The sequence below is a fragment of the Geotrypetes seraphini genome, chromosome 3 (assembly GCF_902459505.1).
Source record: "Geotrypetes seraphini chromosome 3, aGeoSer1.1, whole genome shotgun sequence".
Classification (NCBI taxonomy): Eukaryota; Metazoa; Chordata; class Amphibia; order Gymnophiona; family Dermophiidae; genus Geotrypetes; species Geotrypetes seraphini.
The window spans coordinates 218,779,383-218,794,376 of record NC_047086.1 but is presented as its reverse complement, the minus strand read 5'-3'; the positions used below and the strand labels follow the sequence as shown (position 1 = coordinate 218,794,376).

General features: G+C 47.3%; 1 protein-coding gene across 6 annotated transcripts in view; it reads left to right on the top strand.

The window, feature by feature from the left end:
- TROAP (trophinin associated protein) overlaps positions 1–14,994 on the top strand; it is a 142,222-nt gene that overhangs the window by 82,606 nt on the left and 44,622 nt on the right. For 5 of the 6 annotated variants that reach the window (XM_033937858.1, XM_033937856.1, XM_033937855.1 and 2 more), the window contains exon 12: positions 7,434–7,511. In XM_033937858.1, coding sequence (XP_033793749.1) covers positions 7,434–7,511 — 78 coding nt within the window. The remainder of the gene's footprint in view (positions 1–7,433; positions 7,512–14,994) is intronic. The other variant, XM_033937857.1, reaches the window with a different exon arrangement.

Sequence of the window (14,994 nt, the reverse complement as noted above, 5' to 3'; positions counted from 1 at the left end):
TTGCCTTTGAATACTTTGTCAGGAGCCTTCATCGAAGAGCAACCAAGTGCTATTCTGCAGAGTGTTTCTTCCCTGCTAGTTGCATCTTTATTTACAAAAGAGCCCAAGAGATTGAAATCCTGAAATCCTTTACAACTTCTATTCTTTTACCTTCAAGCTCAAAATCTTCATCATTTTCCACGTTTATGTTCAGTTCTAAACCCATGTTATGACTTTCAGCTTTGACTTTTCTCAGTAGATACAATGCAGTAAAGAAGACATACTGTATCATGTACATAGTGCAGGTTGTTTTTATTTTGACCACCAACTAAAATGTTAACAGATCACTGGAGTATTCTCAAGTGACCATTGGAGGATAGCTAAATCCATGGCTAAGCTTTACCTGATGGATGCTGAGTTTCAGCAATGGTTTGCTACACCTAAAGTGGATTTGTTGGTGGCACAGGTTATGAAGCAAACTTCACTCTGTAGTGAAGGGGGTATAGACCTCGAGGATGCACAGGACTGCAGTATAGATTTTGTCCTTAAAAGACAATTTGAGGCTGCTACGCTCAAACTGAAAGTGGCAGCATCTTATATTGCCCAGGCATGTCACTCTCAGCTAAGTCGGACAGCAGCACTAGCCCCCAATTCCTCTTGGAGGGGGTTGACTATGTTGCAGATGCTCTCTGACCTTTTCAGGATCCTGAACAAAGTCTCAGCTTATGCCATTTCCGTCCGCAGAATGCTCTGGATTAGGCAGTGGTTGGAAGATTGGGCCTCCAAAGCAACCCTTAGCAAACTCGCTTTTCAAGGACAGTTGTTCTTTTGCAAGGGCCTGTATGATCTTATGGCTTATGTGGTGGATTGTAAGGCGAAATCCCAACCAGATAGCAGACTCCAGAATACCAGGAGATCCGGTAGGGTAAATTTTCATGGCTCTGCTGGTTTTGCCAGTATTCAGGAATGCTCTCCAATCAGAGGACATTCCAGAGCCAGAGACAAAGGTTTGGGAACACCAGGCGTCCCCAATGGTACAGATCCTGTTCAGTGTTCCCTCTAAGGATTGATGAGGTGTGTGCAAAAAAAAATATGCATGAGCGACAAGTTACATACTCCACAAATTTATGAGCAGGCGCGGAGGACGCATTTTTAAACAAATGCAGTTTATCCTTATACTCCTTATGTAATTTTAATCATCTGTGGATATGTTTGTATGTTTATTGTTCAAATGGTTTTATTTATTTCCCCAAATTTATTTTTGTTATACGTATTGAAAATATTTGATATTGCATTTAAATCAAAATCTCAATAAACTTGAAACGAGTGCCCATGAGATTGTGGGAGGGTTAAATACTCAAAGCTTAGAAGAATAACAATTTACTTGAAGTTTTTGCTACGCCAGCTTTCTGGTATCTTTACATACAGTGGCGTACCTAGCATATGTAACACCCGGGGCCCATCATTTTTTGACACCCCCCCCCCCCCATCTGTAAGAAAAACATGATTTTTAGTAACAAACCACACGTCGCACATGAGTACCTAGGAAAAGGCAGCATCTTACATATTGCAGTGAGCAGTACATCATTACACCCATTGTAAAACTAAACAAGCCAGACCAGCACAGATCAATCCTACACCTTCAATCCTAACAGAAAACCATGTCTTTCGAACACACAGAACACAGAAAACACCTTCGCCTAGTATGGAATATGTCATCGCAAACTAACCCCTCACCCTTTTACAAAACTGTAGTGTGGATTTTAGCCACAGTGGTAACAACCCTGACGCTCATAGAATTCTGAGCATCAGAGCTGCTACCACCACGGCTGGTGCTAAAAAACGCTCCACAGTTTTGTAAAAGGGGGGATAAAATAGAAATACACAGCTTCAACGCTCTAGCTCAGAGGTGCCCAAACTTTTTGGGCTTGCAAGCTACTTTAAAATGACCAAGTCAAAATGATCTACCAACAATAAAATTAAAAAACACAAAGCACACTATACGCTGAGAAAATGTTAATTATCATTCCTTTTCTGGGTTTTTTTCAAAGAGGTCAAGGCAGATGACTCTATGCATTGTCACCTCAGTAACAAAAATACAAAAATAGACAAATATACCCCCAATCCTTTTTATTAAACCACAATAGCAGTTTTTAGCGCAGGGAACTGCGCTAAATGCCCAGCGCTGCTCTCGAAGCTCATAGGCTCCCTGCGCTAAAAAACACTTGCGATTTAGTAAAAGGGGGCCATAGTGCAAAATATAGACAGCATATATAAATTCAGACACATTTTGATCACTAAATTTAAAATAAAATCATTTTTCCTACCTTGTCTGGTGATTTTCATGAGTCTCTGGTTGCACTTTCATCTTCTGACTGTGCATCCAATCTTTCTTCCCTTCTTTCAGCCTGTATGCTTCCTCTCCTCCAGACCTCATTCCCTCCCCTAACTTTTTCTTCCTCTCTCCTTGCCCTTTCTTCCTTTTTTTTCCCTCTTGATGCCCCCTTTCTTTTTTCTGTTTCCCTTCTGTCTCTCTGCCTGCCCCCTTTCTTTCTCCCTACCCTCCACAAAGCCACTGCTGACATCATCGGGGGAAACAGGCCCCAAAGCCACCGCCGCGACTCTCCCGAAGCTCTCTCTGCTTCACACCGGGCCGACCAGCTTCCCCCGACGTCAATTCTGCCGTCGGAGAGGAAGTTCCGCCCAGCCAGGCAGCGATTGGCTGGCCCGAACTTCCTCTCCGACTGCAGCCTTAGGGTGGGTGCACAGCCGGGGCGGACCCCCCCCCCCCCCCCCGTTTGGAGGACACTGAAGACGTGGCAGCGGCTCTTCTCACGAATCCCCACCTGCGTCGGGAAGTCCGATGCAGTCGAGGATCTTGAGAGGAGCCGCCGCTGCATCTTTTAACTTTAAACTACAGGCCGCTTCCTCTCACCTCTGCCCGCCCTCGAGTGAGCGACAGGGGAAAGCATATGAGCGACGCCACTGAAAATAGTGAGTGATCGCTCATGCGCTCACCTTAGAGGGAACACTTCCTGTTCTTCTGCGGCTTCCAAGAAACAGCAATGTCACCAGGAAAACTGTTCACCTGAGGTTGGGGGCAGGCTGGTATAGAGTAATGTTAGGCTTGGACCCAGATCTCTTCAGATCAGTGGGTGCTGGAAGTCATTTGGAAGAGGTACAAGCTAGAATTCTACTGGCCCCTTCCGGACCTCCGGCAGGGAAGCCAAAAAGGTGGCCTGGGTGTGGGCGATTAGTTCAAAGATCTATAGAGCCTGTACTACAAGGAGGAATGGGACTTGGGCAGATACTTCATCGTGCCCAAAAGACTCGAAAAACACGAGACAGATTCTGGATCTAAAGTCAGTTAATGCAACCCTCAAAATTCCCCACTTCATATGGAAATGGTGCGGTCGATCATTGTGCCAGGAGAATACGTTGCCTCTCTGGATCTCAGATGCATACTTGCATGTTCCCATCTTTCCGACTCACAGAAAGTTCTTGAGGTTCCATATTCTGGACAAGCATTTTCAATTCTCTACTTCTCCATTTGCCTTAGCAACAGCTCCATGAATTGTTACCAAGGTGATGGTGGTTGTGGCAACCCACTTCTGCAAGGTGGGAATTCTGGTGCATTCTTACCTGAACGATTGGCTCATAAGAGCACTCTTGAACGAGGAAGCGACAGCAATAGAGTAAGTGGTCCAGGTCACTACAGACATTGGGCTGGGTAGTCAACTTCAGGAAGAGTCGTTTGATCCCCATTCAATCCCTGGAATACTTGGGAATCCATTTCAAGACATCATAGAACAAGGTCTTCCTCCCGGAAACAAGCAAAATGAAGCTCTTGAGGCAAATTTGGGAGATTTGTGGCCTGCAGGCCCCCACTGCTTTGGCAGTATTTTCAACTACTGGCATCCATGGTAGCCATAGTAGATGTGGTTCCCTAGGCAAGAGCACACTTTGTGCCCACTTCAGGAATCGCTTCTCTCAAGATGGTCTCTGCAAGTAGATACCCTGGACCTCCCGCTGCTGTGATAAGGCAAGGTATGGACCAGCCTGGACTAGTGGTTGGAGCCACAGTTCTTGAACAGAGGAATGCCGCTGTGCATCTCAGTGGACAGTCCTGATCATAGATGCCAGCCTATTTGGCTGGGGAGCTCATTGCAAGAGATGCCCACTACAAGAGCGTTGGTCCCCATCTCAGAGGAAGTGGTTGATCAGTCACTTGGAGCTGAGAACGCTATAGTTAGCTCTGCAAGCCCTGAGCAGCATTCTAGAGGGAAGGGCAGTTGGAGTCTTCTCAGACAACGCAACTGCATTAGCCTGTGTCAACAGGCAAGGAGGCACCAGGAGTGCATTGCTGAGCTTGGAAGTTTGCCTGCTCCTCTAGTGGGGGGAAGCCCATCTCATCTCAGTGGCTCACATAGCCAGAGTGGAAAATGTGCAGGCAGACTTCCTAATCAGCAGACCTTGGATCCTGGGGAGTGGTCTCTCTCTCAGGGCTTTTGGTTTCATAATCAGAAGTTGGGGGACATCAACTTTCAACCTCATGGCCTTAGCATCCAACAAAAAGGTGGCTCATTTCTTCAGTCGAAGGTATGAGCCCAGAAGTGGCGGAGCTCCAGTATACGTTTCCCCTGTGGTCAATGATAGGCAGAGTGTTTCGGTGAGTCAGAACGCACCCAGGTTGAGTGTTCTGGTAGCTCCATAATTGACCGAGGCAGCTGTTGTATGCAGACTTAGTATGTCTGCAGAGGGATAAGACTCTCGGGTGTCCTTTTTATCTGAATATTCTCTTGCAGGGTCCTGTCACCCTGGAGGATCCGGAGCGCTTGGTCTTACGGCATGGCTTTTTGAGTGCAAAAACCATTAATAGCATAGAGGCTGTTGACCTGAAATTGTCACCATACTCCTGAGGGCTAAGAAGCAATCCACGTTAATGGCCTACATGAATGTCGAAGTGTTTTTTTTAGAACCTGATGTGAAGAACATTGCTTGGACCCGGTGACCACACTAGTTTTGGTGATGCTCGACTTCTGCATGAAGGTCTGAAGAAGGGCCTGGCAGTTGGCTCTTTCAATGTACAGGTAGCCAAACTTTGCTGCTTCAGAGCACAGTTCAAGTGCACATTGGCATCCCATCCAGATTTTTGAAGGGAGCCTTAAGTCTTCACCCTTCAGTACGACGGCCTTTTCTATCTTACAACCTTAATCTGGTCCTGCTGGCACTTGCAAAAGCCCTGTATGAGCCTTTGGAGGCGGCATCCATGTCTTGATTGGTCTGACAGTTAAGACAGGTTTTTTTTAATGACTTGATGTTGGCTCTGTCCTGCAGGGAACCCTTTCTTTGCATCTCGGAGACTAGAATCTTGATTCAAATTTTCTCTTCCTTCCTACTAAAAGTCATGTTCAGTTTTCATGTGAACTAGGAGGTATAACTCCAGCTTTCACACTGACGGAAGTGAAGAAAACTGTGTGTTGAAAGTTCTGGATGTGCAATGAATTTGATTTGTGTTACTTGGAGATAAACAAGTTCTGGCTGTCTGATTACTTCTTCGTGCTTATAAATGCGGCATGTAGGGGGAGTCTAGTGTATAAAGCAACTATATCCAGGTGGCTCAGGATGGCCATAGCTTCTGCTTTCATTGGGAGTGGAAAACAGTCAGCAATGGCATTGAAGGTGCACTCCATTCGCAGAGTGTAGAGCAATCTCACCTTCATAGATTTGCAGGGTGGCTACTTGGTCTAATCTTCACAATCACTAAACTTTACAGGGTGGATATGGCAACTTTTGGGTCCTCTGTATCGGCAGCAGCTGTCCAACCCTAGGAACTGGGGACTGCTTTTTCACGTCCCAAGGTTCAAGACTTGACACATGCCCTGTCTGATATATCTTAGCTTAGATTAGATGTGTTTCTAAAGCCTGACTGGTAGGGTCAAGAATGAAGACTAATTCACTCATATAAGTAGCAGAACTATTGGTGCTGCAGATGGGCACACAGGTAGGTGGTTCTATTTTTTACCACCTTGTTTTTCATTTAGTTTGTGGCTTTAAAAGCATTTTAATATTTGTATTTAGAACAGACTTTGTAGTTTTGGGGAGTTTTCCCCACTTCTCTCTTATGTTTGTACTCTAGGACTCACTAAAAGCTTTGGTACCGACTGAAATGATGGAGCTCATCCCAGGGTGATGGGAGGTGGAGCATGAAAACAAACTGGGACCTATGAGAGACATGTAGTCTAAAAACACAGATGTCATTGTTAACCAGTGTGCGATTCGAGGCTGAAATGAGAGGCATGACATAACCCAGATTCAGCACCATCCTGTGAGCTTTTAAAAGCCATCAACACTTGCCTTTCACCATTGCTATCTATCACACAAGGGTCAGAAGGAGCTGGTCATTCTACTTATGATCTAGCTTACACAGACCTTACCACCAACTCAGTCGGGCATGAGACACTGTCCTCCGATGCAGTACTTACCACTTCACTTGCTGTCGGAAGTGCCGTGCCTCCTCTCCCCCCCCCACACACCTACACACACAATGGAGAGAAGTTAAGAGACTCTAGTGCAGGAGTGTCAAAGTCCCTCCTCAAGGGCCGCAATCCAGTTGGATTTTCAGGATTTCCCCAATGCACTGCTTTGAATGTATACTAATAAATCTCATGCATATTCATTGGGGAAATCCTGAAAACCTGACTGGATTGTGGTCCTCAAGGAGGGACTTTAACACCCCTGCCCTAGTGCCTTCATTATCCCAACTCACCATCCCCACAAGTCTTCAAAGGGAGAGATGCTGCCAGGGCCCAGTTTACTAAACAGATACCTGTAGGCTACCTCTGGAAGCTGAATACAGATCTACTAGCTTGATCATGGTAAAGGCTTGTAGGCCATGGATCAATCTACATTCCAGGGAGGCAACTAACTATACTACTGTACCAATTCTAACTTCTGTCTGCTAGAAACAGAATACTGGCCAGTACCAGGGCTGCATTGCCCCTTATACTGGTGATGTAATTGGAAGAGTCTTATTCTGTCTATCTGCTGGCATGCTGGCCTAAACCCATGCATCTGGCCTGGTCTAGCAGGACAAAGAAGGTATAGTTCAGGGGTGGGTAACTTTGGATCTCAAGGGCTGCAACTCGGTCCAGTTTTCAGGATTTCTCAATGAATGTGCAGGAGATCAAATAATCTGATGTACTGTATATTCATTGGGGGAATCCTGAAAACCTGACTGAATGCGGTCCTTGAAGATCAAGGTTGTCCATACCTGGTATAATTGCCTCCCCCCAACTAAATTTTGTGTTATGCTGATACAGTAGACAATTCTGTGGCCTTATTTGAGTGTGGGGAAGAAGCCAGTTTCTCTTTCATATCAGAGCTCTGTACTTCAGATTTCATGTAAATTTCCCCATGCAATTTTTGTCTTGTAAATTTATTTTTCTGTATAGCAGCTTCACACAGCCTCCAGACGCAGACCCATTTTCCCCAAAACTCGAGACAAGGCAAAAGTAGCAGAGACTCAGCAGGTAAAAAGGGGAATGATTATAGAAGGGGCTAAAACCTTTGATCAGATATTGGGGAGCGTAGGCTGAAATTTTGTAAGGATGTTTATCCCAGGACAAGCAGGCAGCATGAAGAGATACTGAACAAATTGCAGCTCTACACTCTCGAGGAACGTAGGGAGAGGGGAGACATGATCGAGACATTTAAGTACCTCACGGGATGTGTCGAAGTGGAGGATGATATTTTCTTTCTCAAGGGACCCTCGGCCACAAGAGGGCACCCACTCAAACTCAGGGGTGGAAAATTTCATGGCGACACCAGAAAGTATTTCTTCACATAGAGAGTGGTTGATCATTGGAACAAGCTTCCAGTGCATGTGATCGAGGCAGACAGCGTGCCAGACTTTAAGAATAAATGGGATACCCATGTGGGATCCCTACGAGGGTCAAGATAAGAAAATTGGGTCATTAGGGCATAGACTGGGGGTGGGAAAGCAGAGTGGGCAGACTTGATGGGCTGTAGCCCTTTTCTGCCGTCATCTTCTATGTTTCTATATTCTTAACTGATGGGCGATGGCACCGACGGAGCCCCGGTACGGACAATTTTAGAGTGATTGCACTCTAAGAACTTAGAAAGTTCCAGTAGGCCGCACCGCGCATGTGCCTTCCCGCCCGACGGAGGCACGCGGTCCCCAGTTTCTTAGTTTCCGTGGAGCTAAGAAGACGCGTGTTTTTCAACGGCTGTTGAAATTTTTTCCTTGCCTTCCCACTCGCGTATTTTTCTACAGAAAACTTTTTTTTTTTTTTTTCTCTTATTTGTCTTTTTTTTTTTAAAAAAAAAAACAAAGCAGAAAACTTTTCTTTTGTTTTTCTCGGGTTCGCCTCGGCAGGGCCTGGTGTCACCATCGAGTCCTCCGCTTTCGATTTAGCGGAGGCCGTGTTCACCTTCATGCCCCCTCAGCCTGGTTTTAAAAAGTGCCAACGGTGTGCTAGGCCCATCTCGGTGACTGACCCGCACAATTGGTGTCTTCAGTGCTTGGGTCCAGATCACAGGGCTTCCACCTGCACCCGTTGTGCTACTTTAAAAAAGCGCACTTTAAAAAACAGGAAAATTCAACAAGAACTCCTATTCGGTCCTGCGATGGCTGATCCCTCGGCATCGATACCGGTGTCGACTGCTTCTCAGCCGGCGCCCACTTCATCGATGCCGTATGACACCGCACCGGCGTCGCACCCGACAGGTAAGCCGGCTAAGAAGCCTTCCTCCTTGGAGCGTCCTCCGGTCGCTGTGGCAGAGAGTCCAGTCCTGCCGACCTTGAGACGTCCCTGTAAACGCTCCGCCCCTATAGAGGTGAGTGCATCCTCCTCGGCCTCCTCATCTTCTGGGCGTCGAGCGGCACCACAGGTACCGCAGAAAAAGAAAGCGATACCGGTGCCTTCCTTGGATGTCCTTCAAGTCCAACTTAAAGAGCAGTTGCAGCAACTCCTTCCTGCTCTGTTGGCGCCGAACCTTCCTGCCCCAGTCCGGTCTGAGCCACCGGTACCGGTTGTGGAGCAGCCCCTATTGTCGGCTTCCACTCTGTCGGTACCGGTCCATTCTGCCTCTTCCGCTTCCATGCCGATACTTGCTGTGGAACCGAGAGGTCTTCATCGGGCTGTTCAAACATCTGAGTCATTGCCTATCTCTGATCAGTCCCGGCATCGACAACCTTTGACTTCTCCCGGTGCTGCCTCCTTACGGTTCGGGAAGTCGGCACGTAAGACCCGACACACTGAGCCTTCGATGCCGGATTCCCGAGGTCGAGGTTCCCAGATAAGAGATCCTGATCTCTGGGATGATTCTGAGGAGCCCTTGCTCTCTGAGGATGAGGGTTCTTTGGGTGAGGAGGACCCCTCTCTACAGGACCCTTCCTCTAAGCCGGACCATTCCTCCTTTACTTCTTTTCTAAAGGAGATGTGTGATTCTCTTTCAATTCCTTTGGAGGCTGAATCCAAGAAATCTAAGGCATTTCTTGAAGCTTTGGACTTTGATCAGCCTCCAAAGGAATTCCTTAAATTGCCCCTTCATGATATTATGAGGGAGACTTTTTATAAAAATCTAGAGACACCCTTAACAATCCCGGGTGCTCCTCGCAAGTTGGATACCTTATACAAGGTAATTCCCATTCCAGGTTTTGATAAACCACAATTACCACATGAATCTTTGTTGGTTGAGTCCACCCTTAAAAAATCTGCGAGCACTAGTGTCTATGCTTCTGTCCCTCCTGGCAGAGAGTGGAAGGCCATGGACAAGTTTGGCAAGCGTTTGTATCAAAATGCTATGCTTGCCAACCGCTCAGGCAATTATGCATTTCATTTTTCCTTCTATTTGAAGCACCTTATTCAACAACTGGCTTCCTTTGAGAAGTACTTGCCTGACCGTAAACTTCCCTCTTTCCAACACTGCACTTCCAGCCTATTGCAGCTTCGGAAATTTATGGTACATTCAATTTACGACACCTTTGAACTCACCTCGAGGGCTACTGCGATTGCTGTGGCTATGCGCCGTCTTGCTTGGCTTAGGGTTTCGGAGCTTGACAACCACCAGGATCGCCTTGCCAATGCTCCTTGCCTTGGAGATGAGTTATTTGGTGAATCTCTCGATTCTACCACATAGAAACTGTCGGCCCATGAGACTCGCTGGGACACTCTTCTCAAGAACAAGAAGAAGCCTCCCCCTGCGCGACCCTTTCGTCCACAGTCTTCTTATCAGCGCCAATACTCTGCTAGACCCTTAACATCTGCTCCTCAGCAGCCTAGGCGTCCACGTCAGCAGCAACGTCAACAACCTCGTGTTCGGTTGCACAGCAGGTTTTACTTGCTGCTGCTGCTGAAGTCAACTCAACCCTTTTTGACTCCATTCTCCAGGGCCTAGCCAGTCTTCCATCATCTTCCCTTCTGTCTCAACCCATAGGAGGACGTCTTTCCCTTTTCATCAGCCGTTGGGAACTCATCATTTCAGACCAGTGGGTTCTAAACATCATTCGCCACGGCTATTCTCTCAATTTTCAGACTCTTCCCTCCCAAAGTCCTCCAAAAGAGTCTGCTTTGAACACATCTCAGTCCTCCCTCCTCCTTCAAGAGGTCCAATCCCTTCTTCTGAACGCCATAGAGGAAGTTCCTCTAGATCAGAAGGGGCGGGGATTCTACTCCCGCTACTTTCTGGTTCCCAAAAAAACTAGGGACCTCAGACCCATACTAGATCTCTGAGATCTCAACAAATGCTTGGTAAGGAAAAGTTCAAAATGCTTTCTCTGGCCACACTTTATCCTCTTCTCACTCAGGGCGACTGGCTATGCTCCCTCGATCTCAAAGAGGCCTACACTCACATCCCAGTCAATCTGGCCTCCAGACAGTATCTCCGCTTCATGATCAATCGCTGTTATTACCAGTACAAAGTGTTACCCTTTGGTCTTGCCTCCTCTCCAAAGGTATTCACAAAGTGTCTCATTGTGGTGGCCGCTTTACTACGTTCTCACCATCTTCAAGTCTTCCCTTACCTGGACGACTGGTTGATCAAGGCTCCTTCATCTCAGGAAGTCCTTCAAGCCACCAACCAGACCATCCTTTTTCTCCAACTTCTGGGTTTCGAGATCAATCTGTCCAAGTCGCACCTCATCCCCACTCAGCGGCTTCAGTTCATTGGAGTGATCTTGGATACTGTTCTCATGAGGGCGTTTCTTCCTCCCAATCGCCTTCAAACCATTCTTCATCTTTGTCAGCAGATGCTTTCACAGCTGTCCATCTCTGCAAAACAAATGATGATACTCTTGGGTCACATGGCCTCGACAGTTCATGTCACCCCCTTTGCACGTCTTCACCTGCGCACTCCTCAATGGACCCTAGCTACCCAGTGGTCCCAGGCGATGGATCCTTGTTCGCGAAACATCTGTGACATCGTCTCTTCAACAATCTCTGCAATGGTGGTTGAAATCTTACAATCTATCCAGGGGGCCTTCTGTTCCATCTGCCTCCTCATCATCTAGTCATCACCACAGACGCGTCCCCCTATGCTTGGGGAGCTCACTTGAATGAATTCCAAACTCAGGGTCTTTGGACTGCCCAGGAAAAGAAACACCACATCAATTTCCTGGAACTCCGAGCGATGTTTTATGCCCTCAAGGCTTTCCAGCATCTCCTCTTTTCTCAAGTTCTACTACTTTGCACAGACAATCAAGTTGCAATGTACTACATCAACAAACAAGGTGGGACGGGCTCTCGCCTGTTGTGTCAAGAGGCCCAGAAGATTTGGTCTTGGGCAGCAGCTCGTCATTTATTCCTGAAAGCAGTCTACATTCAGGGAGAGCAGAATTCCTTGGCAGACAATCTCAGCTGAATTCTCCAACCACACGAATGGACTCTCGATCCCCTGACCCTCCAATCCATTTTCGATCACTGGGGCACTCCTCAGGTGGACCTATTTGCAGCTCCTCACAATCATCAACTGCCCCAATTTTGCTCCAGACTCTACTCTCCTCTCCGTCTGGCAGCAGATGCGTTTCTCCTGGATTGGACCAATCTATTCCTTTATGCATTTCCTCCTCTGCCTCTCATGTTGAGGACCTTGTTCAAGCTCAAGAGGGAACACGCCACCATGATTCTTATCGCTCCATGGTGGCCCAGGCAACATTGGTTCTCCCTTCTACTTCAACTCAGTTCCAGGGAGCCCATACTTCTTCCACTGTTTCCTTCTCTGCTTACTCAGCATCAGCAGTCCCTCCTACATCCCAACCTACCGTCTCTGCACCTGACAGCTTGGTATCTCTCGGGCTGACCTCGGCTCATTCACTTCTTTCTCAGCCTGTCCGTTCTATTCTTGATGCTTCCAGGAAGCCGGCCACTCTTCAATGCTATTAACAGAAGTGGACCCGGTTTTCTTCCTGGTGCCTTCTGCATCATCATGATCCAACTTCGCTAGCAGTAGAACTAGTGTTGGATTATCTCCTTTCTTTGTCTAATTCTGGTCTCAAATCTACTTCTACTTCTATCAGAATCCACCTTAGTGCCATTACTGCTTTTCATGAGCCAGTTCACGGAAAACCTCTTACTGCTCATCCTTTGGTTTCCAGATTCATGCGGGGACTTTTCAATGTGAAACCACCTCTCAAGCCCCCTCCTGTGGTCTGGGATCTTAATGTGGTTCTTTCCGCCTTAATGAAGCCTCCTTTCGAACCATTGGCCACAGCTCATTTCAGATTTCTCACTTGGAAAGTGGTCTTCCTTATTGCTCTCACCTCTGCCAGGAGGGTCAGTGAATTGCATGCACTAGTAGCCGATCCACCTTTCACAGTCTTTCACCATGACAAGGTGGTTCTACATACACATCCAAAGTTCCTTCCTAAGGTTGTATCTGACTTTCATCTTAACCAGTCTATTGTCCTGCCTGTATTCTTCCCGAAACCTCATTCTCATCCTGGAGAACAGGCTTTGCATACTTTGGACTGTAAGCGTGCTTTGGCTTATTATTTAGAGCGCACTAAGCCTCACAGATCGTCTCATCAACTTTTCCTATCCTTTGATCCAAATAAGTTGGGACATCCTGTTTCTAAACGTACGTTATCCAATTGGCTTGCTGCTTGCATCTCGTTCTGTTATGCTCAGACCGGACTCGCACTGGAAGGTTCTGTCACGGCCCATAAGGTTAGAGCTATGGCAGCATCTGTAGCTTTCCTCAGATCAACTCCTATTGAGGAAATCTGCAAGGCTGCTACTTGGTCCTCAGTTCATACTTTCACATCTCATTATTGTCTGGATGCATTCTCCAGACGGGATGGACACTTCGGCCAATCTGTTTTACAAAATGTATTTTCCTAATGGCCAACCTTCCCTCCATCCCTCTTTTTCTTAGCTTGGAGGTCACCCATCAGTTAAGAATATGCTGCCTGCTTGTCCTGGGATAAAGCACAGTTACTTACCAGGTGTTATCCAGGGACAGCAGGCAGATATTCTTACGTCCCACCCACCTCCCCGGGTTGGCTTCTTAGCTGGCTTATCTTAACTGGGGACCGCGCGCCTCCGTCGGGCAAGAAGGCACTCGCGCGTACGCGGTGCGGCCTACTGGAACTTTCTAAGTTCTTAGAGTGCAATCACTCTAAAATTGTCCGTACCGAGGCTCCGTCGGTGCCGTCGCCCATCAGTTAAGAATATCTGCCTGCTGTCCCTGGATAACACCTGTTACGGTAAGTAACTGTGCTTTATAGCTGTTCTGCATTCTATTTTAGGTTCATGTTTGTAATTTTTAAAATTTCTTTCTTCATTTTATTGCCCTTTCTTTAGGGCTGCATTTCAACTAAAATTTCTAATTGTGATTGTTTAGGTTTATTTAGCATTTGATATACTGCCCTTATTGAAAAAACAGGCCAGAGTGGTGGACAAACATAAATAAAACTTCTAGTGCAAAAGGCATACGAGTCTTGAATCAGTGGTTATTCACCTCTAGTTGTGAGTTGTGTATAAGGCATCTGCATTTCTCTGTCTGTCTCTGTCCTGCCAAGTCTCTGGCCTTAGGAGTGGCAGCATGCCGTACCTTGTGGCTTCGCGCTTGGTTGGCTGATTTGGCGTCCAAAGCTAAGTTGACAAAGTTTCCTTTTAAAGGATCTTTCTTGTTTGGTGAGGACCTGGACAAGTTGGTTCAGACTCTCACTGATTCTAAAGTGCCTTGTTTGCTTGAGGATAGGCCTAGGCTGCTGGCTTGAGGTGGCGCTGCTCGTGGGTGTTGGTGTGATTTTTGCCCTTTCCACTCCGGTCGAGGGACTGCTTCTTTTCAGTCTCCTGGGATCTCAAGAGGCGGGTTCTTCCAGCGCATGCAGTCCTTTTGTGGGGCCCACCGGGGTGCGGGTAGGGTTCCCTGCCATCCGTCCTGCACAATGACTCCTTGCCGGTGCCCGTCTTGGTTCCAGTGGGCGCCCGGTTGAGAGACTTGTATCCACAGTGGGCAGACATCACGTCCGATCAGTGGGTTCTGGAAGTGATCCGGGACGGCTATGCTCTGAAATTCATCCGGTCCTTGCCAGACCGTTTTCTCGCTTTTCCCTTGCAGGTGGCGTGGAAGCAGCAGGTCTTTCGCCAGACCCTTCAGATATTGTTGGATCTTCATGCAGTGGTTCCAGTTCCCCCAATAGAGTGGGGCCACAGTTGGTACTTGATTTACTTTGTGGTGCCAAAGAAAGAACGAACCTTTCGACCCATCCTGGATTTGAAGGGGGTCAACAGGACTCTTAATGTGCTTTCCTTCTGCATGGAAACTCTGCAGTCTGTGATTCTGGTGGTTCAGCCGGGGGAAGTTTCTGACCTCTCTCGATCTGACCAAGGCCTACTTACACATTCCTATTCGGGCCTCCCATCATTGCTTCCTGCGCTTTGCAATCTTGGGGCAACACTATCAATTCTGTGCACTTCCATTTGGTCTGGCCATGGCTCCATGGACATTCACCAAGGTGATGGTGGTCGTCGCGGTGGCGTTGGGCAA